This window comes from Aristolochia californica, unplaced genomic scaffold (assembly GCF_029961685.1).
Source record: "Aristolochia californica isolate CCGP_79_NKW_82.1479 unplaced genomic scaffold, dmAriCali1.0.hap1 SCAF_3, whole genome shotgun sequence".
Lineage (NCBI taxonomy): Eukaryota > Viridiplantae > Streptophyta > Magnoliopsida > Piperales > Aristolochiaceae > Aristolochia > Aristolochia californica.
Genome location: NW_027181992.1, coordinates 2,528,782 through 2,552,601, shown reverse-complemented (window position 1 = coordinate 2,552,601; position 23,820 = coordinate 2,528,782). Strand labels below are relative to the sequence as shown.

Below are 23,820 nucleotides of genomic sequence, written 5' to 3'. Positions count from 1 at the left end.
CAGAGAGATTAAGGGCGGGAAATGTGAAAAACAAATTTATAATTTAGAGAGAAAGTTAAAATTTACGAAAATGGTAAAAGTTTGAAAAATAAATATAAAAAATCAGATCTCGAATATTTTACATTACATTTTCTTCACTTTAATTACTCTTACGTTAAATTACTTGATTTTCCTTTCACCGTCGCGTACGGAAAAACGCATCTCCATTACTAACTATTTTTTCAGAAAAAGAAAGAACGTGATTGTACGAAAATGCCATTCTGCTGCGTCCATTTCTCATAATCAGTGGTGTACCGCAGGTAGGGTTGGCTTCGAACTGAGCCGGTTCGCGAGCCGGCTCAGTTCGGCTCGAGTTTGAGCACCGAAATCGGTTCATTTACTTTAACGAGCCGAGCTCGACCGAAGCTAGGTTCGGTTCGTCGGCTCGCGAGCTAGCACGAAATGAGTCGGATCTATATGAATCGGTAACGGGATCGCAAGCGAGCGAGAGCAAGGGGGGGGAAAATTTTTCCTCCCCCCTCGTCACCGCCGACCCCTCCCATCGGTTGTTGTCGCCGCCTCTACTGTCGTCGTAGTTGTTCGTCGGCGTCTATACCGTCATTGCAGCTGCTCACTGGCCGCCTCTGTGACCGTCCGTTCGATTTCTTCCTCTCTTTGCTGTCGCCTCTGTTTCCGTCGCCGCCAACTCCGTCGTGGCCATCATCCCCGACGATAGGTCCTCCCCGGCGCCGTAACCCCCTTCCCTTTGCGTCGTCTCGGCGAAAAACCAGAACAGGGGAGAAATAATCTCCCCCTTCCTCGTGAGATCATAAAATAACAAAATAAAAAAAACTTTTTCCTATGGAAAAAATTAAAAATAAAATTTATAGAAATAATTTTCTATAAACTATTAGTTTCTCATGTTTTTTTAAACATTTTTCTAATTGAAATTTTTTATTAAAAATTATATAATTTTCTAAGTAAGATTTTTCGTACCAAGATGGAGTAGAAAACTGTATAGAAAATTTTTGAATAAGTATTTAACAGTTGATGTTGTAATACTTTTAGCATGAAGTAATTTTCATTGCAATTTTGTGTTTGATATTTTATTTAATTAAAAATTTATCGATAAGTATAATAATATATTAGATTGATTATTAATTTTTATTTATTTCCCTATAAGAGACAGTAAAAGGTCCATTTAACTTTCTTAAGAAAATTTTAAAATATTTCCTGTAATTTTCTAATAAGTCACTAATAGTAATAAGATTTTATTTAAAGGTTTTTTTGGGAATATGTATCATAGGAAAAATATTTTTAGTTTTTCCTATAATATAAATTTTTATCTAGGGGCGCTAAGGAATTATGGCCTCATTCAAAAATTGGTGCATTTTAATTCATTATTGAAATTCAATCTTGAACCTCCCCTATCATTATAGTTTTTAAAAATATATACATAATTTTATATATAATTTATTCAAAGCCACCCCTACGTGCGAGATCATAAACAAGGAAAAAAAAACTTTTTGTTCCTTCCTCATGGCTCTTAAATAAATCGAAAAGATATTTTAGTAGAAATACGTTTCTAGAGACTATTAGTGGTTTTTTCAATAAATGTTGAAAAGACATTTTTAATAGAAATATAGGGACCATTAGTGCCTCATATTTTTTCAAAATATTTTTCTAATTATAAATTCTTTTTAAAAAATCATATAATTTTCCAAGTAAGATTTTCTTGCCAAGATGGGTTAGAAAACCATATAGAAAATTTTTGAATAAGTATTTGACAGTTGATGATATAATACTTTGAGCATGAGGCAATTTTCATAGCAATTTTGTGTTTGACATTTTATGTGATTAAAAATTTATCGATAAGTATAATAATATATTAGATTAATTATTAATTTCTATTTATTTCTCTAGAAAAGGCAATAAGAGGTCCATTTAACTTTCCTAAGAAAAATTTAAAATATTTCTTGTAATTTTCTAGTAAGTCTGTAATAGTAATAGGATTTTATTTAAAGGATTTATAGTTTTTATTTGGGTGATTGTAAATTGATAGTGATATTTTATTTTATTTTGTTGTGTTTGATTATTGTATGGAGTTTATTTATAATGTTATGCAGTGTATGGAATGTTTAGATTATTTTATGGAGTGTATAAACAATTTTATAAAGTGTTTATGGAATGTATAGACAATTTTATGGAGTGTTTATGGAGTGTTTATGCAGGTATTATGTATATTGATTATGCCCAATTTTAAGTAGAGGTCATGCCGAATTTTATACAAGTATTATACATATAGATTATGCTCAATTTTAAGTAAAGGTTATGCCCAATCTTATATACATATTATATATATAAGTTATGTCCAATTTTATGTAAAATATATGCATAATTTTATATATATTTTATTCGATATATATTTTTTGAAAAGTTTTAAATATATGTTGAGGCTCGAGCTCGGCTTAAAGCTCGACTCGAATTCGTTGGGCTCGAGCTCGATAACAATTTTAGGCTCGAGACGAGGCTCGGCTCGAATTTTGGCTCGAAATATTTAAATCAAGCTCGACTTGAATATAAGCAGGTTCGGGCTTCGCTCGGCTCGGTGCCACCCTTAACCGCAGGAGGGCTTTCGTGGCCTCTGTGAGTGTTGAGGGCCACACCATAGATTCTTGGGGAAAGAGGTATTTTCGTCCGTAATTTTCCTTTTTTTATCAAAGATGAGGGGTATTTGGGTAAAAATAAACTTGTTTATATTTAAGAAACTGATAACGTCCGGCTTCCGATTATAGGTGCACTTCACGAAGACTTCCCCTCCATATATAAACCTAATTGTCCGACACAAACGCAAACGGAGCGGTTTACCTCCCTTTTGTTTCTGCGATCGATCGACAGATCCTTCTCCAATCCTTCTCTGCAATTTTTTTCTTTCTTTTCTGAAAGAGAAGAAATGGCGGATCAGCTCACAGATGACCAGATCTCCGAGTTCAAGGAGGCCTTCAGCTTGTTTGATAAGGACGGAGATGGTTAGATCCTCCGTTTTATCCCTTTTTCTTCTCTTCCTTGTTTCTTTTTGGTTCTGTGCTGATGGTGACTTTCCTGCTTTGCTGTTGCTCTGCTGTCGGAACTGAGCTCTTTTGCTTGCTTAGATCTGTTGTTGGACTAGTGTGACCTGATTCGTTGATCCAAAAATATGGGCTTTGGGATGTTTGATGCACAGTTTCATAGGTTTTCTACAAGATAAGCCTTTTTCTTCTTGGATCCGGTTGTGGTTTTTCTTCGGCTTTTAGTTTCTTTCATTTTCCGGTGTATTAATTGATACCTATCTCTTTTTCTTTTGCTGTTACGCGTTTTGATTCTTTAAATTCTCTTTTGCTTTAATTTTGTTTTTCTACTATGTATTTACGATCATCTGAATCAGTGCACACTGATTATCGAACGGAAGTCTACTGACCTAGTTCCATCGTAAGAAAGCAGAATATGCACGCATGGCTGCATTTTTATGTTTGCAAATTTATTAAGAATACACTTCGCGCATATGCTAATCGTTTTCTTTTCATGGTGCTGTTGCGTTACCTACAACCACAAAGAGAATCTTTCTGATGAAATATAAGGTTTACTTTTTAAAAAAATATATAAAGATAAGGTATGCCGCTTTACATACCGCTTTTTCAGCTGCTAACGGGAGATCTCCAACTCTCAATTGTACATTTACTCGTTTAATTCAGTTTAGTTAGGGAAAACATTGATTTTTTTTATTCTTGTGTGATGTCGTCTTAGAAATCTATTCTCTTGATGGAAGACTCCATGGATGAGAGAGGATTTTGAGCAGCAAAATCTTTTATTCCGATTCCGTGGGTCTGCCTATAAGAATCTAATGGTTTCCCTGCGCAAGTTAATTATAACTATAGAGTGGATGAGGACATCTGATGATAAGCATCAACAAGTTTCACATATGACACTTTGGAAATGCATTAACACATTTAAAGTTGAGGGGAGGAAAGGTGAAATTATTCTAAAGGGGGGTTAGCAGTTTTCCCTGCATCATGTTGATCAGTTGTATCCTGGGGACATTTTTTAAATTCTTGCTTGTTTTTTAACAAAATAAGCTTCATCACCTAGAAGATGACCTGTGTTTGATGAAGTACTAGCAAGTTGTGGCTTTGTGTTTTTTTCTAGTTTTCCTATTTTCTCCCTTGTGGTGATGAAGGTATATTAATGGTAGGTTTTAAAGTGTACAATTAAATCTTTAAGAGATTATTACAGTAGAATTTTTGTTTATAAACACATCTCTTTCGCATTCTTCTTTAGTAAGCAGGTGAGCAAAATTCATGAAGCGGTTGAGGCAATAGCAGTTTTTTGGTGAAGGCAGAATAGTGAAACTAGTACTTACAACTAATTTGAATAGACTGGGATATTCGAATCAAGTTATGTGCTGTTTGTTTTATCAATTGATTTGAATGGTCCTAGATTTTGTTGTAGATAATTTTTCCTTCTGGTACTTGAAAAGGTTTTTAGGTTCTTATTCCATCTTTTCTAACAATATAAATCATCAGATTGTTTACACTTTCTTCAGTATTAGCCCCAAAGGTCATTTTTCTGGTCTCACATGCTTCACTTTGTTTTGCCTTTTTTTTTTACTTGGGTACTCAGACATGGAAGTTGGTTATGCTTTGTATCTATACTATTTTTGCAATGAGCTTTTTTTTATTATGCAGGTTGCATCACAACAAAGGAGCTTGGCACTGTCATGCGCTCCCTTGGCCAGAATCCGACTGAGGCTGAGTTGCAGGACATGATTAATGAGGTGGATGCTGATGGAAATGGAACCATCGACTTTCCCGAGTTCCTCAACCTGATGGCCCGCAAAATGAAAGACACCGACTCTGAGGAGGAACTCAAAGAGGCTTTCCGGGTGTTTGACAAGGACCAAAATGGCTTCATCTCTGCAGCTGAGCTTCGTCATGTCATGACTAACCTTGGCGAGAAGCTTACTGATGAAGAGGTAGATGAGATGATACGTGAAGCAGATGTTGATGGCGATGGCCAGATCAATTATGAAGAGTTCGTCAAAGTGATGATGGCCAAGTGAGGACCGTATCCTCTGCAACAGTAAAACCTTCTCTTGAAACCCCCCCCCCCCCACAAAAAAAAAAAAAGAAAAAAAAGCAGAGCATATAAGTATAATGAGATTTCATTTCCCCTTGGATATTTATTGATAGATCTGGAAAGAAAGTTCAGCAGGGTACTAGTGTCTCTGTCTTGTTGTGATTGCTTGCTGTTAGTCTCCTCCCTTCCATCTGTCAATGGTGTGCTGTGTATTTTGTGGTTCTCTATCCTACCTCTTTGGATTGTCTGGATTTTGAGTCTTTTTTTCTACTTTTCTTTCTAAATGGCAAAGTCGGGACGAAGCAAGAATCTATGTTCTTGCTTCTTTTGGGTGACAACTCAAATTTGATTGAAATTTTTAACATCTCATTATTACTCTTTCTGATCTCATCTTTCGAACACATGCGCTTTTAAATAGTCAGCAGGTTCTTTTGTTTTGTATGTTGTTTGGTTTTTGTCTGCGACACTTTTCTGAAAATATATTTTTTGTGGAACTATTTCCTACTTGGTAAATGAGTTTCAGGCCAAATTTCGCTGACATGCAGGCCAGCCTGCTACCCTCTCGTCACACTACCTCTGTTCTCTGGTTCGATTGAAACAGTTTTCTAAGTGCCAAAGCCTATCGTGTTAATAGTCAATAGAGACGCTCCTGTGTAGGGACTCTGTTCTAGTTGAGTGCTAACCAGATAAAGAGGGGAGGAGGTTGTATTCTTTACCTCATACGATGCCAGGGTATGTAGATTGTAATCAACGGAGAAAACGCTGCTCTGTGAGAAGTACAATTGAAGGAATTTTCTCTTATCCTTTGGGTGATAATTCCTCTTCTGCAAAAGGGTGGAATCTGTTTCTACCTTCGATAGCGTAAACGGTGAGGAAAAACTGTCACAAGATACGTAGTTGTACATTCGAGAGGTCTCATTGCGCCAATATGGGTTTTATTTTCGTTCTCCATGTCCGATTCGTGTTAGTGCAAAATGAATGAATGTTCAATAGGCTCGTTATACGACGTGGAGAATCTGCTTTCGATGGCATTTGATGCCTGAATGAGCTTTGCAAAGCAGTTGCAGCTATTGCACATTACAAAGATGTTCGTCATATTGTGTCTTTTCCCTTCGTGTAGACAGCGGCAAAAGAGGTCCCAATGTGACTAGGTAACTAGCGGGAGAAAAAGACGCAAAAAGTTTCGAAGCCATTGTGTGGTTAGTTCTCTACAAAACGAGGAATTTCTCCCATAAGATTACTAGAATTCTGTAACATCGTATTGATAGAATAAAATTGGACAAAGCGCTTAACTTATGTGACGCTGTTTCAATTTGATTCCATCTTTTATAGATTCTCCGATAAGAGCTTAGACAGCAACAGGCTTTTAGTATGTGCAAATTTATATTACATCTTTCCACTCTATCGTATCTGCAGTGAATAAACTGAAGCACGAAAGAGAAAAGGCAAAGAGCTCTTCCACACATTTATTTCAAAACCGACTACCTTAAGTCTACACAACCCAAAGAAACCAAACTCTCAGCCTAAAGAGTCGCGCATCCAGATAAATTATCACCCTAGCAATTCCTTTTTTTTTTTTTTTTTTTTTTTAATGAAAAGGCTCTTCGCATGTGAAAAACTTAAAAGCAATGCGACAGCACAAGGCAGGAAAAGATAAAATTAATACAGTACATCCTGCCCAACAAAATACACAGATACAGCCACCAAGCCTTGACCTTCTCCCCCACATCTTATTTCCCCTTTTTTTTTTCTTCCCAATTCAAACAATAAATGTTAGCCCCTCTCAATTTGCTGCCTTTTTTGAGTCGATTACTAACTTGTTTATGCTTTCATACAGATTTTCTTGTAAAAGTGATGTCCTGTATCCTATAATCTTTTCAAGCTTTTCTTTCTGGCATCGATTTTCTTTTTCTCTGCCGCCTGAATCTTAGCCGTCATGGGGGCAACTGTTCCAACAGCGTCTTTCTTGGGTACCGTGGATACCCCAGCAACTGTTGTTGCTGCAGGCCCAGCCATCTCTGTAGCTGGGGTTATTGCTTGTTCTTGGCCATTGATTCCTCCAACTCGGGAAGCCAAAGGAGGCTGAAACTGGATATTAGCTGAGTCTCCAGCAACTTTGTTTACCTGGTCAACGTTGAGAGCTATCATGGACTCTGAAATGGCTCCAGTCTTGGACTTGGGTTTTGGTTTAAGAGCATGAATTCCAGTATACAATCTGTATTTAGAAACCATATCAGCCAAATCAAGAAAGAATCACTCTATATTGGGGATAAGAAGAAAGCAAGTATGGGACAACTCGCGCTCACCTGGCATGCCTTGCATACTCTTCATAGTTTTCCAGCAGCAACTTGCCCGCCTGCTCATTCAATGCTGATTCTGGGAATGGCTCAATTAGTAGACACCGTACTACCTAAAAACAGAAGCACCTGAATCAGTTAAATGCAAAATGGTGAAACGATCTATATTTGTTTTTCTTTCTCTTAAGAGGCAAGAATAACTTGGTTATTTCATCACTCGTATAGCCATAGAAAAGGAGCCCTATTGGATACTTTTTTTTTTTTTTTTTGACAATTAAAATTTCTTATATGCTTGTCATTCCATGTACCAACAATAACAAACTACTTTAAAATGTGAATCACTCACAAGCAGAACATGACGTAACCCTAGACTTGGATTCCAGTCCTTCTTCAGAGTGTTAACGCAAATCTCACCATTAGTAGCAATATTGGGATGGAATATTTTTGTTAGAAAATAACCTACAAATTGGAAAACAGCCAACAATGCAATACAAATTAGCCAGATGAGAAGAAGAAAAACGATTTATACAATTGAACATCTTAAATAAAATACACTACATACATAAAAAATACCTTTTGGAGGCGAGTGTGGGAAGTCATGAGATAGTATCAACTTCATGCGAAATACACCACTTTCATATGGTGTTCCAGCTATAACACATGAAACAACACAAGCCCAGTCATTCTCAACTAAATATGCAATGTTGAAATAAAACACTATGTTAACAATAGAATAACATGTAATAGATACCTGGGCCCTCAATGTCAGCAAATATAGTTGAAAAATCATCATCATTTATGCCTACTTTAATCCCTTCAGGCGGTGTCTCATCAAGGTTCTTCAATTCTTTTGCTAGTTGTTTTATCACATTTGGAGGAAGATTCTCATTTGTTGCCTGACGTGAGTGACAAAAACAAAAGACAGACCATAGCATTAACTCCAGAAAAAGATAGTGCTGCCTTACAGAGAGAAATATCACAGGAATGGTGCGAAAACAAAGGAAAATTTGTAAAAAACTCTTAATATAAAATTAGGAGAAGCAGAAATACATAAGAATACATGGAAAAAATAACTTCATACCATTGAAATGGAACAAAGGGATCAAATGAGGGAGCTAAAATGTTCTTGCTTTTGAACGTCAAAACCTTCTTCTGAAAGTAGTAAGTACACTCTTGTCAAAGGATCTTGTAAGCTACCACTTGGAATTCAATATGTTTCACAATAATGCTGAACAAGCTTCTGCATGGAACATCAGCACAAGAATGATCAGCCATCCTTTATGTACACATGAGACAATGAACCACAGGCATCAAAATCCAACACTAGAAAGAGGAAGTGACATTATCAAAAGCACCTCGCTGGCAAATATATTACAGACATTCAAATAGTCAACATTCATTTGCCCATTAAACTCCATGCAGACCAAGATAGAAAGGCTAAGATATTTACAGAATGAAGTCCCGTAAATGTAATGCAAATGTTCTATCAAAAAAAGAAAAAAAAAATGTAAATGCCCTAAATAACTTTCCTCACCGACTGACACAATGTGCTCATAAGAAAGAGAGCTGAAAAACACTTTTTAAGCTCATTGCAGTAAAAAAGGTTGACATTATAAAGCAACAGATGGCGTTTATTATATCCATCCAGGGAATAGGCATAATAGCACAAACCCATAGCCTGAACCATTTACACATGTATTTTTAAAACTGCTGTTGCAAAGTTTTTATTTTTATTTTTTTATATCAAGAACATTCCGACATAATCAAACATACAACATCTAACCGCAATGATGGTTGTGCCAAACTGGAAAAGCTGCACTGTGTTCTCATTTTGCCATAATAATACTTTGATTAAAGGAAAAGGACCCTAAAAATAGGATTCTGTTTGTCTCGATGATTTATACCACAGCCTCAAACCCCGCCCGAAAAAAAATTGTTACAATTTTTCAAAAAGCTCGAAGGAAGAAGATTCTGATTGTCATCTTAAAGAGTCATTTGCATAGCAGGGATCTAATTCAAAACTCTCATTCAACATATCTAAAATAAAAACATGAAGAGAACAATCGACAAGTTCACAGAAACTACAGTACATCTATATGACAAAAGATCAAGCTAGAAGAAATACATAAGCACAAGAAAGACGGCAAACTATGCCAGCACAAAATAGAGGAACCATCTCTTGAAGGGTTGAAAGAAAAGTTTCATAAGAGTTACAGGAAGTGACACGGGATAGACATCTAGAAAGAACTAAAACAGAAAATAGAAAGCGAAAGTAACGTAACATGACACTGAAAACGGGTACTACTAAAGTTCAACTAAATCAGCTATACCGACTATTTTTACTGAACAAATTGGAAACTGTGCACTAGAAGATGAAGTGATCCCAACCAAAATGAGACATAACTCACCATTCGTCCACTGAGAAGGGATCTCAACATCCAGCTCAACGACACTAACAGAACGAAAGGAGCATCAGATACGATGATAATTTATAAAGGGAAACAGAGTCATCTAGAAGAAGACTAGAATGCAGATGAAAAAACGAGTCCTTGAACTGGGAAAATTGTCTATATAATTCCACAAGAAGGCTAGGAGTTGTAAACAACGGCTAGAATCGCACCAAGCGTGCAAAACTAAACAAACCCGAAAGAAATATTCAAGGATTCAAACAAATTGAAGCAACCAAAGCAAATGAAATGACGCCATAATAAAATAAGACAATAGATTCACTCATCTTGCCTAAAAGTCGGAACTAACAAGATACAAGAACTATATAAACAAGACGCAGAAACACATTCAAAGTCAAAGGAAAGCGATCAAAGTCCAAAACTATGAAACCCAAATGCAATCATCACGAAGGCACATCGCTAATGGAAGAACACAGTAAACAAACCTCCAGAGAGATCTATTGTAATGTAAAACCCCAACGCATTGGGGTATGATATACTCCAGAAAAAAAAAAAACTACAAAAGAAGGCAGCCGCGCAGATAAATGCACAAGAAACCCTAAAATTCTCACCTAAGAATGGGAGCGAGAATGTGAGAAGAAGGGGCAAGAAATAAATCAAACTAGGTCAAGTTCATTCAAGGGAACTGCAAAGTGATTGGGATTTCTCCACCGCGACAGCCAAATTTGAATAGGAATCGGAGAGGCGATAGGAAAATCCGAACCTGAATTACTGCCTGAGTAATCGAGTAGAAAAGACTACAAAACTCCCCTGCTTTCCGATCCAAGATAGGAGCCAAAATTGCATGATTGAGCGAGAACGTGAGAAGGAAAGACAGACGGGCAAAGGTGAAATGACGTGCCTGACTCCCTGTCTCTCAGATGTATGTATATAAACAGGATATCGCATACTACCGGTCATCAAGTTGTGCCCATCAGACCTCTCCTCTATGACACTAAACCCGGGTTTTCAAAAATGACCGGCTCAAATTCCCCGGATTGACTTCAAGTACTGCGACAACTTGAGCGGCATTGAGAAGCGGTCCGGTTGGGAGGTTGTCGGACCCTGGAGTCCCGCTTAACTTAACCATGGTTAAGTGGTGACTTTCGCCCACGGTGGTGGCAGGTGACCGTTGTGGAGCCGTCTCGAAGAGGGAGAGAAGAGTCTCTCAAAGTAACCGTTACAAGAAGCTAGCTGGCAGAAGTGATCGACGGCTGAGATTACACTAAGGCCAGCGAGATTTTTGAATTTTAACTCAAGAAACGAATAATTGAAGGAGGCGATTGTTTAGTTGTTGCACTTTTTATTTTCTTTTTTGTCCTTTAAATTCTCCAATAAATTAAATTAATTAATAATCAACTTTAGTGGTGGGCCCGACATGACTGTGGGTTGGGTGAGACAAGGTGGGACCTTTGCTCTTTGTCCTTTCCTTTAGGCATTATCCAGTGTAAAGGATGGATGCTCAGTTTACCCTCATGATTTAAATTTTTTATTATCTAATAAATCTTCTTCTTCCTATAATACAAAAATTCAAAGTAAATTAAGAAAAAAAAAATCTTACCTAAGCCCGTACACCTTTAAGTGTATTTAATTTTATTTAAAATTATTTTTATTTTACATTTATATATTACAGAGTAATTTTTAAGGTAAAGATTTTGAGCTTAGTAGCCTCCATTTCCCTTAAATAAATAAAATAAAAAGGAAAAAAATTAAATAAAAATAATATTTACAATATTTTTGAACGTGGACAAGTTTTTAATTTTGAGCGGCTACAAAAGAAAAACATGACTAGAAGAGGAGGCGTCAAGAACCCTCATGTGGTGGGGGTGCATTATATATTTCTACTATTGGGAATAAACATATTTTTTTATGTTCAATTATTTGGATGGAGTTGTCGGTGATGAAGACAAAAATCAAGAGCATGACCCATAGAAAAATTGACTCAAACTTATGCCACAACCAATCGTTACAAAACATCAGAAAACGGTTATCATGATCAAACAACTGAGATAGTCATTTCACATGTTTCGCACAAAATGGTTTTTCAAATTGGATCAATCGTGATGTTTGAGTTATAAATCCAATTTGACACTAAAAAAGAAAAATAAATCAATCAAAAAATTTTATCCTCTAAAATTGAAACAAAGGTTAAAAAAAATTTAAAATGAATGTTGGATCAATGGAGGTTGATGGAAAGAGGTAGTTGGAAAAGAGAAGTTTGTTAGGTTTGAGAGGTAGGTAGACAAAAGAAGCCTTATAAATAAACGGTACTATGAGGAACCTCTCTGTGTTCAATTTCAACGGAGGGAGAGTGAAGATGGAAGTTGAGAATACGAAGAAGATGAAGATACTCTGCCTCCACGGCTTTAGAACCAGTGGCAAGTTCTTGCAGAAGCAAATCAGCAAATGGGATCTCTCCATCTTTGATGCGTTTGAAATGGTGGGTTTCTTAATTCCGTCTTCTTCTTCTTCTTTTCTCTCTTTCAGTGAGACTCTTTAGATTCCCACATCAGTTCGCTCATTCTTCTTCAAAATTGCATGTCACCATTAATCAATATAAAATGTTGAGCATTAATTCAGAATGTTGTGACAAATATTGGGATACGATATGTTCTTGAAACAATCCAAGCAATGATAGAGATGGCTAATTGATAGATTGCTCAGTTTTCTAATGCGTCATGGGAAGTGACAGGGTGATGAAGATTAGAGAATTTGTAGTGGACAGTTGGGTTGGATTTGAGCTAATCCTTCTCATGATTGGAAATCCTTCGCTTTGGCAGCATCTTGCAACTCTTCTCAACCACCGTTAAGAGGAATTTTTTTACTGAAACTATACAAGATCGCAATCTTTTTCTATGGACCAGTCTCAGTTTTTATTCTCCAACCATCTGTGCAGTCTTTACCTACCCCCACCCAGAAATTTAAAAAGGAAAAAAAGAAATTACTTCAAAGATTGTCGACTATTCAGAAGATTAACCGTCCTCAGCACTGCAAAGAATATCCATTGGCTTGAGCTAATCTGGATTATTAATGGGTGAAATTCTGTGTTTGGTGGTCAACACAGGTGTTCCCAGATGGAATATTTCTGGCCGGCGGTAAATCTGACATTGAGGGCATCTTCCCTCCGCCTTACTTCGAGTGGTTTCAGTTTAATCCGGTAATTCTCTTTGATTTGACTTGTTTTCACATTGTTAACCTCAATAACTTCATCAAAATCGAGCAGGATTTTACCGAGTACGAGAACTTGGATGAGTGCATCACCTACCTCTGTGAGTACATCGACAACAACGGCCCCTTCCATGGGTTATTAGGCTTCTCCCAGGTATGGTACAGGCTGCATTGAGCTCCAATAATGGCCGTTAATTTTCGCACTTTCTTTGCAATCAAAACCTTCACATCTCAGGGTGCAACTCTGTCAGCCCTTCTACTTGGCTACAAACGCCAGGTGAGGCTTCTCTTCGATTAAAAGCCCTTCTGAATCAAAAGCTCATTTTTGAGATTCTTAAGGAGGTTTGTGATTCAACAGGGGAAGGTATTGAAGGACCATCCACCTCTGAAACTGTTTGTTTCAATCTCTGGTAGCAAATTCCGAGCTCCAAGCATAGCTGAAGTGGCCTACAAGGATCCAATCGAGGTGAGGTCAGTGCACTTCATTGGGGCTAAAGACTGGTTGAGGCTCCCATCTGAAGACTTGGCAGCTGCCTTTGAGAACCCACTGATCATCAGGCATCCACTAGGCCACACGGTCCCAAGACTAGGTAAGGTTTCTCTCTCCTGATTTCTTTTTTGACAGGAATGGCGCTGCAAATAAAGATTTTTTTTCTTCTTCTTTTTCATTCTCTCTAACTTTCATGACTGTGAAACAGATGAGGAGGCTTTGGATCAACTGAGAAAATGGACCAACAGCATCCTGCAAGAAATTGTTGCAAACGAGGAACCGAAAATAGAGAAGAGAGAGCTGAAGAAGATCGAGCTACAGGCAAACGAGGTCAAGCTAAAAGAAGCCCATGAAAATGCAGTTACAGAAGAACATCCTAAGGCAGGCTTTTCTGAGATCAACTCAGAACAAGCGGAGGACAAATATTAATTTGTCTTGGGAACCCTTCGTCTCCCTTCAGCCCACTACTCTCTCTTACCATCTGGCATAAGTAAGCCGTTTGTTAGCTTTTTGCAATCATTCTTATGATCTCATCTGCCGGATATTGATTCCCTTGACTACCATAGACTTTAAAGCATAAGAAAAACAACTAAAATGGAAACCGAATTTACTGAATCTCGAAACTGAGAAAAGAAATGAATTCAAGCGTTTCTTCGTCTCCAAGAGGGGTACTCCAATACAAATTATAACAGACTGATAACGTAGTAACAAATCATGTCAGATGCTATCCGTTCCATATCATTTAGTTGATCGAACCTCTCCTGACTCGAGCTCCCACCATCGCTGCCACTCATTCCCATCATTGTCCTGTTTCTCTAGATCATCTTCTTCCTCGAAGTAATCCTCAGTCTCACTACCATTGTTATCCACATCAACTGACTCAGGTTTGTAAGTCCATTCCAACTGCTTCAAAATTTCTCGATCGTTCCACCGCCCAGCCACTGACACGGCCTCCTTCTTGGCCTTACCGAGTACAATATCCTTCCAAGAGAATCCCCCATCAGCCCACCTCCTCAGCGTCCCTCTTTCATTATCCCCAACCACAACCGTCTTCACGCACCTCTGTCTGGCTTCTCTCAGAACACCAGAGAAGTCAGCATCGTCTGTAACGATCACGACACAACCCACCAGCCTTCTGTCCATCATCTCCACCACATGATTTCTCAGAGCAGCATCTGCCGCCTGGGGTTTGTCGGGCACCACACGCACAAGGAAGCCCGCCCGTTTCAGCTCATCGCCGAGACCGTACCCAACTTTGGGCGTCAGTAAGTCCCTGGCCGAGTTTTTGTACTTGTGCATTTTCATCGATAGCTTGGCAGCTAATTCGACCCTTTTCCTCCCTTTGGTCGAATCCAAGCGATTCAATCGTTTCATCTGCTCGCGTTCGTGTATTTGCTTGAAATGGTTAACGAGTTTAAGATGGGTGTAGAAATTCCGACCACAGACTCTGCATATGTAGGGGACGGAAGGTTTGGCAAGGCCCCTGCTTTCTAAAACATTCAGCTCCTTCCTTTCCTGTCTCTGTTGCTGGATTATTGGTGGAACGTAGGCAAAAGCGTGGTGATTAGCGTAAGCATATGTGTACCGGACCCTACCGAAGGCTGCGGCGGCGAGTTTGAGTCGAACGGCAGCGTCGTATGGAGGAAAGTTTTTTGGGGGTTTATTGTCCAGGTCCCAGAAAATGCCCACCGACTGTTCGACTTTGTCACTTAGAGAAGACGGGGATGAGAGAATGACGGACTCCGCGTGTAAAAATCTCGAAAGTGAAAGAGGTAGACGCCGCGCTGATACAGGTGGCGTCCGAGAGGGAAGACGACGGAGGATCCTGCAACCGTGCCTTAGAAACATAATCGTATTTTCTCCTCGCTCGAATTTTAACCTTGGGGAACGTACTTATAGCATAGAGCAGGATGACAACATCGAAATTAAAAGAAGAAGAGGGGAGTCTGCAAATCTGGCGCTGAATTTATCGTCAAGGGAGGATGAATCACCTTAGCAAGACACCGTTTCAAGTTTGAACAAAGGCACCAAAGCACAAGGAAGCGGCGGAGCAGGCGATTGAGTATTGACAACGAGCAATCCTCACGGTAACCGGAAGTTGGGTTGGAGCTCTTCTGTTATCCGATTTATGGAGGATTTCGTTCCTTCGAGTTAGTCTCTTCCAAAGAATATAATCCATTTCTCAATGTAAATTATCTTATTCGTCTTCCTCGGTAGCACCAATGTTAAATTTCGACTTACACATTTGAACCAACCGGAATAAAATACTAGAATTCAAGAAACACTGCAATAAAATCTTCTAATAACTATTAAATTGAAAATTAAGATAACAAAAATATTATAAAATATTGGCTAAACATAGCTTAGTTAAAAATATCCAACAGCTTAAAATTTTAAACAAAGAACTAAATTACCACATTAACTTGAAACTGTAAACGAGTAAGAAATCTTACTCCATACCCCATTGTAATCAAACAAGTAAATAGGGTTCAAGGAGCATTTGGTTAATATAAGCACACTAAATGGTGGCCAATCTTTCACCTTCTAAATTATTGCTGAACTTGTCTTTTTAAAACCAGAGTTCATGTTTCATCTTTGTTCTACTTCGTCCTCATTTGAGCAAGTATTTCAACACCAGAATGCATGAATTTAAAAGGTTCTTTCAAGGTGATATTTCAAAGTTCAGTTCCCAGATAGGCTTTTTAGATGCTGTTGTTTGCTTTTCCAACAAAACTGAATAAGAAACAGATGGATTTGTGTTAAATCTTTACAGCAGAGAAATCAAGACATACAAATAAAAGAAAAAAATCAGGGAAGCAGGCACACCCACAGAGTTGTTAAATGAGTCCAATTTTTTCAACATGATGCACCTCAAAGAAGAAAGAATCTCTCCAACATTACAAACTCCGCTCTTGCATGTCCTCATCAGACTTCCAAACGACATCCTTAAGGCTGCTGGCAAGGTTTTTGTAAAACTGAAGATAGAAATATTATTCCAGCACGAGTCAATTACAAGAAGGAAAAGACTAGATACCGAAAGAATATTTTCCTCTCCCAGGAGAATACAAAGTGGAATGATGCAGCTCAAGAAGAAAGAAAACATACCTTGTGAAATTCTAGAGTGTCACCTTTGGCTTTCCGCACTTCAACCATGTGAAGAGAAGGGGCAACTTGGAACACCTGATTGAAGACAGCAAGTTAGATCAAAATGCTAGCATGTCACCAAATATAGTGCACCATTTTATCCAAATATCACTTCAAACTAACAAGTAAACAACCTGAGTAGCAACATTAAGATTTCCTTTCCGCCCCTCCTTCAATTTTTCTAGCCTCATCTGTAGAAAAATATAAGAGAAATATGTATGAGTAAACTGTGAGTAACAGCAATCATCCGTAATTCAACAACAGTCTCTTATGCTGCTGCTTTTATAACTTTACCTTGTAGTTTTTCTTATGAACATCAAATCCAAGGGGTTTTGCGGCTTCTTCAATCTTACTGATGATCTCATCTGCCGGACACTTTGATGTAAATCGAGTTTCTCTCTTAAATTCCTACCGAATAAAAGAAAAGAACAACTAATTATGAGAGATGGAAGATGTGTGAACGCATCAAAAAGAACTTGAGGCAATATTGGATGAAATCTCCAAACTGCATCACTAACTGCAAATGGTGTCAGATATTATAATGCCAATGATTCTAAAGTTTTTTCCCAGATATGATGACTACCTGTTTTCAAGAGTTGTATCAAGTACAAGAACTACAATTGCAGCAAAAAGAAACTGTTGCCAACCTGCTCTGTGTCAAATAGATTTCCAAGGTTCAATCCTTTTGACATAGAAATCAATTCAAAAGCATTCATAGCTGTAGGCTGCTCTTCTTCTCTCTTCTCCGTCACGTGATATTCCTATAATAATAAAGTAATCATTCAGAAAAATTGTGAAAACAAAACAAATTACCCACTCAGGAGGGCCATTGAGCTGTAATTTGTACTCACTTCCGAGTCTCTGAAGACTGCATCAACATCATCTAGATTTGTATCATCTTTTTCCTCAAATATGGGTCGCTTGAAACCTTTCCTGAACCATTCATCCTCCAGAATTTCAGGGATAGTAATGCGCTGCAATGTTAAGAAAACTTGTAAAGTTCTGCAATTAAGAGTAGTTTAAGAACTCTCACCATTTCCTTGATTCCAATAGAAAAAATATGGCATTATAATCATTTTGATACCTCTTTTTCTATTAGATGAATAATAGGTAAGAAGTAGATTACACCAGTACCAGAAGCCTACACCCCACAGTAGAAGGATCACACTGTAACAAGGTTTTAGAAAAGAAAAGTCTTTGGAAGGACTATCTTTTTTCTTTTCTTTTTTCAGTAAGCAAGGACGAAACTTATATTTACATGTTGCACGATGAAAAGGCTCTTACAGACAGCAAGTGAAGTGGACCATTCAGTGATGAACGCCCACATGGATAGTTTTACTCTCAATTATCTGCAAGTGACTACAGCACATTCATAAAGATGATCCATAAACCAGTTATCTTTTTTTTAAAATCACGAATGGTCTAACCAGTACAATGGATGTTTCAGACAGTAATGCAGCATAAGAGAAGCACTTTCCATATCACCAAAAAGTAAAGGAGCAAAACAACAACGCAATGAATACTTTAAGCTTAGAAGAAACATTATTTTCTACAGATGACCGTGTGAATTCAGAGAATCAGTGAAGAGGTAAGGTGTCGAATTACTTAAAAGAAGTGATCAAAAGTAAAAAAGTGTGCATATAAACTCAAAGAGGCACTGAATGCGAGAAGAGTTTATATGAATTTAGAGGCAATGAAAAGTAGAGGTGTCCTAGCATCAACATTAGAAGGCTTATGAGCAGAAGATTATATCAAACATACAATTTTTTTTTTTTTAGCAAAAGATACCACAAAATTGAAACCCAGTAAAAGTCCAGAACAGTGTGCTTACTGTCATAGGATTTGGATCCAAGATTCGAATAATTAATTTCATGGCACCTAAAGAAATCCAAGAAGGGCAGGTGAATTCACCAGCAGAAATCTGCATGAAGAGACAATTCTAATTAAGAAAAGCAAGAAAAAGAAGAAGAGATGAACAGTCTAACTAGGTAAAATGCTCACTTTTTTATACAGGTTCATAAGATTAGGGTCATCAAAAGGCAAGTAACCTGCAAGCAATACAAAAAGGATGACCCCACAGGACCAAAGATCAGCAGTTGCTCCATCGTAGCCTCTATCATTGAGGACCTGGTCATTGGAATATAATAATGTTATGGAGTTAAAAGCCAAACCAAAAAGGGACCAAAAACAACAAAACTTAGTCACAAGTTAAACAAGTAATCTTCACCTCTGGAGCAACATAATTTGGAGTTCCACAAGTAGTATGAAGTAGACCATCATCCTACAAGGCCATTTCTAGAGTCAGCACAAAGCAATGGCAATTTAAAGGGTTCTAAGAGGTTAATGATTTCTTTTTGTTCACAGAACATTTGACTCAATGGATCAATGTCCAGCCATATGTAAGATTAAAGCCCGGTGAAGCTGAGGTTGCCAATAACAACTTATAGAAATTATAGAACTCAAACTTACAATCATATAACACATATAAAGCAAATAACAGCCACTGTAGCACATAAAACAGCCAGGACTCAAATAATCAGCATAAATTCTTAGATATTTTATTCATGTTTTAGATGGCAAGGGAAAGGCTTGAAGAAGCACGTGTGCAACAGAATGGAGGAGAGATTCATGTAGCTGAATCCAACATAATTGGGTGGCTCAGATAATGATTATGCAGATAAATCTGTTTAAAGTAATTAATAGTTTCTGTTATCAATGTGGAGGCGGAGAAGAGAAAGAGGCTTGAAAAAACTAAAATAGAAACAAAAATGAAAAGGAACACATTGTCCATATTAGTTGCAAGAACTGATAAATAAATGGTGCACTCGTGAGAAATTCCGAAATGGTACCATCAAGTATCCTGTAACACTTACCCTGACCTGCCGAGATAGAGCACTTAATCCAAAATCTGAAACTTTCAGGTTTCCTTGTGCATCAAGTAGTAAATTTTCAGGCTGCAAAAATTTCCAACAAAAAAGAGGAAAGGAACCTCAGCTTTTGACTCTATAAGAAAGAGGGGAGAGAAAACTTGGGCCACTGAACATGAAATTGATTTACCTTTAAGTCTCTATGGTATACACCCCTGCTATGGCAATAATCAACAGCATTAATTAGTTGCTGGAAATACCTTCTAGCTTCATCCTCCTTCATTCGGCCATGGTTGACCTGCACAACCAGTAGAAATCCAACATAAAATCATATCCATCTCTTAATGCAAAATATTTCTTATATTTCCAATATTAAATACCAGTGTTTCTTCCCAATAAAAATGGAAGTTTGAAGGTTAGCAAGGAGCTCCAATGCTAGGCTAGGTGATTTTTCACCTTTACTTTGACAAATTTTTAACTCCCAGTAAAATGATACAAAGGCATGAATAGTTTGAAGCTTCTGAAGCTGAAACCTCCAGGTGGCAATCTATCAAACTGCATGACAAGTATTACTTTAAAAAAAAAGTGTGTAAAATGATGAGGAAATTTGTGACTTACAATTTTGTCAAAGAGCTCTCCACCAGTGACAAATTCCAGAACAATAAATATCTTTGTTTTACTCCCCATTACCTGAATATGAACAAGTACATTTTCAAAAAGACCTCATAAATGGTATCCCATGATGCAGTTCCTTACTAGTTACAAACACCATTGAGTAGATCGAACTTAAAGAAGCAGAAAATAAAGTTTGAGCTTCCATTATTGTCAAAATTTACTACCTCATACAGACGGACAACATTTGGATGTTTTATCAACTTCATTATAGCAATTTCTCGTTTGATCTGCAGAACATTAGACAAAGGTAAAATAGTTATCTGATTACAAGTAACTACATTTATAGGAGCAAATACAACAAAATATGCAGACTGATGCACTTTAATATAGTAAGTCTTTAGGTTCTCTACTGAAAAGTCCACTTTATGGCTCGGCAATTGAGACTATAAGCACTTAAAATTTTTGAAGAACCTGAATAGAGTGCTTGTTCAAATCAGTGAACCAGAACTGGGTGATTAAAGAAAAGAACATATCTTTTTTTCTGAACAAATCTTACTGGTTAATGGTCATTTCTAATTGCTTTGCTTCATTCTGTTAAAAAAGGAAAAGAAATCACAGAACTTTATGATCTTTAGTGCACTGAGAGAAATTAACCATGACTGGACTTGTGACAAAGTTAAAATTAAAGATCTCTCCTGCATCAGAAAATATCATAGACAATTCAGGATTCAGAAAGAGAACAACCATAATCCATTCAATACCTGTTCTACCATCTTGTGCTTCAAAACCTTCTCTTTGTCAAGAATCTTAAGAGCAACAGGTTCCCCAGTCTCTACAGTTTTTCCAAACTTAACTTTAGCAAACGTCCCCTCTCCAATTGTCCTACCCAGTTCATATTTACCAATTCGACGTTTTATTTTGGCTGCACTCATCCTGAGGTTATCCTTCCAGTGTAGCCTCTCACTATAAGCAACTTCAGAAGATATTTGTATCAAGCGCACATAAGCCAATGAATTTTCTCAAAACAAACCAGCTCCTGCAAAGTTTCCAATAATCTAAAAATTAATCAAATGAAATTTTAAGCATGATAATCATTGAATAATAACATTAAAAATTATTTCCTTATATTCTCCTAAACCAAAAATTTGAGGATGACTGGATCTTCATAAATGATAACCACATATTTGTAAAAACCTAAACTGTGGAGGAAGGGTAGTTTTCAAAACCAAACTTGCTCAAGTCCAACATAGGCTCAGAATCACAAATGCAAAGAACTAGACCTCAATCTAAAGTCAATGATAATAAATGCAAAATTTAAAATTAATGACAAAAATTAAAACCGAATCCAAATATAAGACTCTTGAAGTCACCCAACCCAAATCAAGAATTAATATTTAAATCAAACACAAATAAAGAGGTTTCAAGTAATATAATTATGATTGTGCAAAGGCAGTATGTATATAAGTAATCAAAACCTTCGAAACTTAATAACCACCATGACACTCAATATACTAAATTAAGACTCCACTCAAGTGATCAACACTGGCTAGACGATATAGTTGAAAGAATTCAAGAGGAGAGAAGATAATTTGAAGTTAACTATCCAGGAAGAAACAGACAAATAATACAGTACTCACAAATTTTAACCAAAAAAGTGATTCTAAAGTCCAAGCCACGGAACGTAACAGAGGTATCCCACATTTCAACCCATAAATGTCAAAACAATTCAAACACCAATTAAGTTAAGAGTGAAAGAGAACGTTTCAGACATTGGTTACGATGAGGGAACACAAAAACAAGACTGCAGCAGACTCGGATCCAACATTAACATAACCATAATCACCAATCCAGATCAAAACTTCGTGCTTCGCTAAACCCAGATAAAGATAAAAACTTTTTCCATTTTAAGCAGAAGTGGTACAAAATTCTTTTAAATATTTAGTTGAAATACCAAGTTCTCACCCCCTCCGCCAATATTCTTAGCAGAAAAAGGGAGGAAATTAGCCCAGTTTTATGTCACATCTGCTAGAAAACCCGAATTAATAACTCAAGAGAAATGGAAAAGGAAACAGTTTAAGCTCCAGAATAGTCTAAAAATTTCAACACCGTCTCCCCAAATAATATAGTAAAAAAAATTCTCCTCAAAATATGTAATCCAAAGAACTGCATAAAAGAAAGTCTACTTAGAAGCACGGACTCACTCATGAAGAATCCATGATTTCAGGTTCTGCAGAAGGGAAAAACACTGAAACTCGTCGACCCACTACTAAAGCCCCTCCGGGTACTAATTCGATCGATAAAAGAACAGGCAGAATCCATACAACAAAAGAGAAAACAGTCATGTCGGTTCATTACGACGCCGTTTTATAAATCCAAAACCCAAAACCTGCCCACCTTCAAGCCTTTTTTCTCAGCAAAATCGAAGTAAGTTCAAGACTACAAAATCAAACCTTTCAGGTGACGTTCACTAGCATCAAAACCCGAAAAGATAATACAAGACAGAGAAACGCAAATCAGTTTCAATGAGCAAACACCACAGGTGTCAGTCCGCGGCAGTCGGAGCCGTCAAACTCAAAATCTGAGCATCGAATTTCCACTTCCCACCCAATCCAATTCATATTTCAGCTAACTGCCCAAAAACATTCCTCCCCTGGAAACGAGAACAGGGACATGAAAAAGAAATAACTAAAAAGGTTTCGGATAGATTTTCGTTCTGGACCTGCTGATAAGAAGAGAACCTCTTTGGGAGCTAAACTTGTGAGAGCGAATTATGGGACTGGAGAAGACACGCAGGCTTATTGCAAGGTAACAACAGCCGTAGAATAAGAGGATGTGGTCCATGTGTCTGGTCTCTCAGGGACGGTGGCGGAAATTACCCTGTCCTACCTCCGGAAAGAGACAGGAGCTATTCCATCTATATCAACGCCTTCTGTCGGTCTCTACTCTGCTTGGTTCTGTCTCTGCAGCTTTCTCTCTCTTGGCAGGTAAAACCTTTTCTCTTTTTCAGGCCCTCACGTACCTTCTGCTACCGCTTTGAACACAACCAACGACTGATCAGTGCCCACAAACCTCCTGTTCAGGAAAGTTTGGGTGAGAAAATCTTCTCAGTGAAGCAAACAGATTGAGAATCTTGAGAATTTTTTACCTCAGAAAAGAGAAAACTGCATGTGACTAAGGTACATAGACGTGAGACAACACGTTCCTTTGATAGTACTGAACTTTTGCCCATGGCCTGTCAACAAAGTAATCTCAACGAAAAAACAAAGCAAGAATTTGACTGTTGACGTACTGCTAAGATATTCGTAATTTGTGTATCTTTTTTTTTCTGATAAGATCTTCTGCCCTGCAACCAATCCTTGTCAAAAGTTGCTGACGGCTAGCAGAAGAATCGATCCTAATGATTAATGAATCCACAAAAAAGGGTCTAAGAATAAAGACGGATGTTAAAACATTTGAAACTTGAAAAGAGAGCCAGCAGTTTGTTCTTATGGTAATGGTGCATTTCATCTTTCATGCATTGTTTTAGTTGCCCCTGGTTCGTGAACTTCTGCGAAGCTGGCCTTTCGCGCCGAAATGTCTGAAATTATAATCCTATCACTGTAAAGCATTCAAGCGCCAACTGGGAAAACCGCTTGTCTACTTTCATTGATTATTGCCGAAATTTCCATTAAACTTTCGGAAAAGTTTCAATCACTTCACCC

The 23,820-nt window shown here is 37.5% G+C and overlaps 5 protein-coding genes across 8 annotated transcripts; 2 read left to right on the top strand and 3 right to left on the bottom strand.

The window, feature by feature from the left end:
- Positions 1-2,785: 2,785 nt before the first annotated feature.
- On the top strand, positions 2,786-5,473 carry LOC137958401 (calmodulin-7). Its single transcript, XM_068805393.1, has 2 exons — positions 2,786-3,008; positions 4,701-5,473. The coding sequence occupies exons 1-2, from the start codon at positions 2,933-2,935 to the stop codon at positions 5,072-5,074; spliced, it is 450 nt and encodes a 149-aa protein (XP_068661494.1). The 5' UTR covers positions 2,786-2,932; the 3' UTR covers positions 5,075-5,473.
- A 1,221-nt stretch (positions 5,474-6,694) lies between these two features.
- On the bottom strand, positions 6,695-10,683 carry LOC137958399 (ubiquitin-conjugating enzyme E2 22-like). Of its 4 annotated transcripts, none has more exons than XM_068805390.1 (7): positions 10,560-10,683; positions 8,470-8,628; positions 8,140-8,284; positions 7,962-8,039; positions 7,735-7,847; positions 7,398-7,501; positions 6,695-7,306 (listed from the first exon to the last, which is right to left on the bottom strand). In XM_068805390.1, the coding sequence occupies exons 2-7, from the start codon at positions 8,470-8,472 to the stop codon at positions 6,958-6,960; spliced, it is 792 nt and encodes a 263-aa protein (XP_068661491.1). In that variant the 5' UTR covers positions 8,473-8,628; positions 10,560-10,683; the 3' UTR covers positions 6,695-6,957. The 4 variants fall into 4 exon arrangements, with proteins under 4 accessions (XP_068661491.1, XP_068661490.1, XP_068661493.1 ...); XM_068805389.1 differs by lacking the exon at positions 10,560-10,683 and adding an exon at positions 10,408-10,553; XM_068805392.1 differs by lacking the exon at positions 10,560-10,683 and adding an exon at positions 10,408-10,553 and having other exon boundaries at positions 8,470-8,625.
- Positions 10,684-12,136: 1,453 nt separating this feature from the next.
- On the top strand, positions 12,137-14,050 carry LOC137958398 (uncharacterized). Its single transcript, XM_068805388.1, has 6 exons — positions 12,137-12,275; positions 12,900-12,992; positions 13,059-13,157; positions 13,239-13,280; positions 13,362-13,593; positions 13,702-14,050. Exons 1-6 carry the CDS (start codon positions 12,153-12,155, stop codon positions 13,920-13,922), a joined length of 810 nt encoding a protein of 269 aa, XP_068661489.1. The 5' UTR covers positions 12,137-12,152; the 3' UTR covers positions 13,923-14,050.
- Positions 14,051-14,090: 40 nt separating this feature from the next.
- On the bottom strand, positions 14,091-15,722 carry LOC137958397 (uncharacterized). Its single transcript, XM_068805387.1, has one exon. It carries the CDS (start codon positions 15,339-15,341, stop codon positions 14,232-14,234), a length of 1,110 nt encoding a protein of 369 aa, XP_068661488.1. The 5' UTR covers positions 15,342-15,722; the 3' UTR covers positions 14,091-14,231.
- A 452-nt stretch (positions 15,723-16,174) lies between these two features.
- On the bottom strand, positions 16,175-22,830 carry LOC137958395 (CBL-interacting protein kinase 32-like). The gene is made up of 15 exons (XM_068805385.1): positions 22,321-22,830; positions 20,881-21,155; positions 20,344-20,406; positions 20,123-20,194; positions 19,695-19,802; positions 19,511-19,591; positions 18,865-18,918; positions 18,639-18,764; positions 18,469-18,558; positions 17,489-17,611; positions 17,285-17,398; positions 16,932-17,045; positions 16,772-16,828; positions 16,599-16,673; positions 16,175-16,468 (listed from the first exon to the last, which is right to left on the bottom strand). The coding sequence occupies exons 2-15, from the start codon at positions 21,049-21,051 to the stop codon at positions 16,391-16,393; spliced, it is 1,326 nt and encodes a 441-aa protein (XP_068661486.1). The 5' UTR covers positions 21,052-21,155; positions 22,321-22,830; the 3' UTR covers positions 16,175-16,390.
- Between the last annotated feature and the right edge of the window lie 990 nt (positions 22,831-23,820).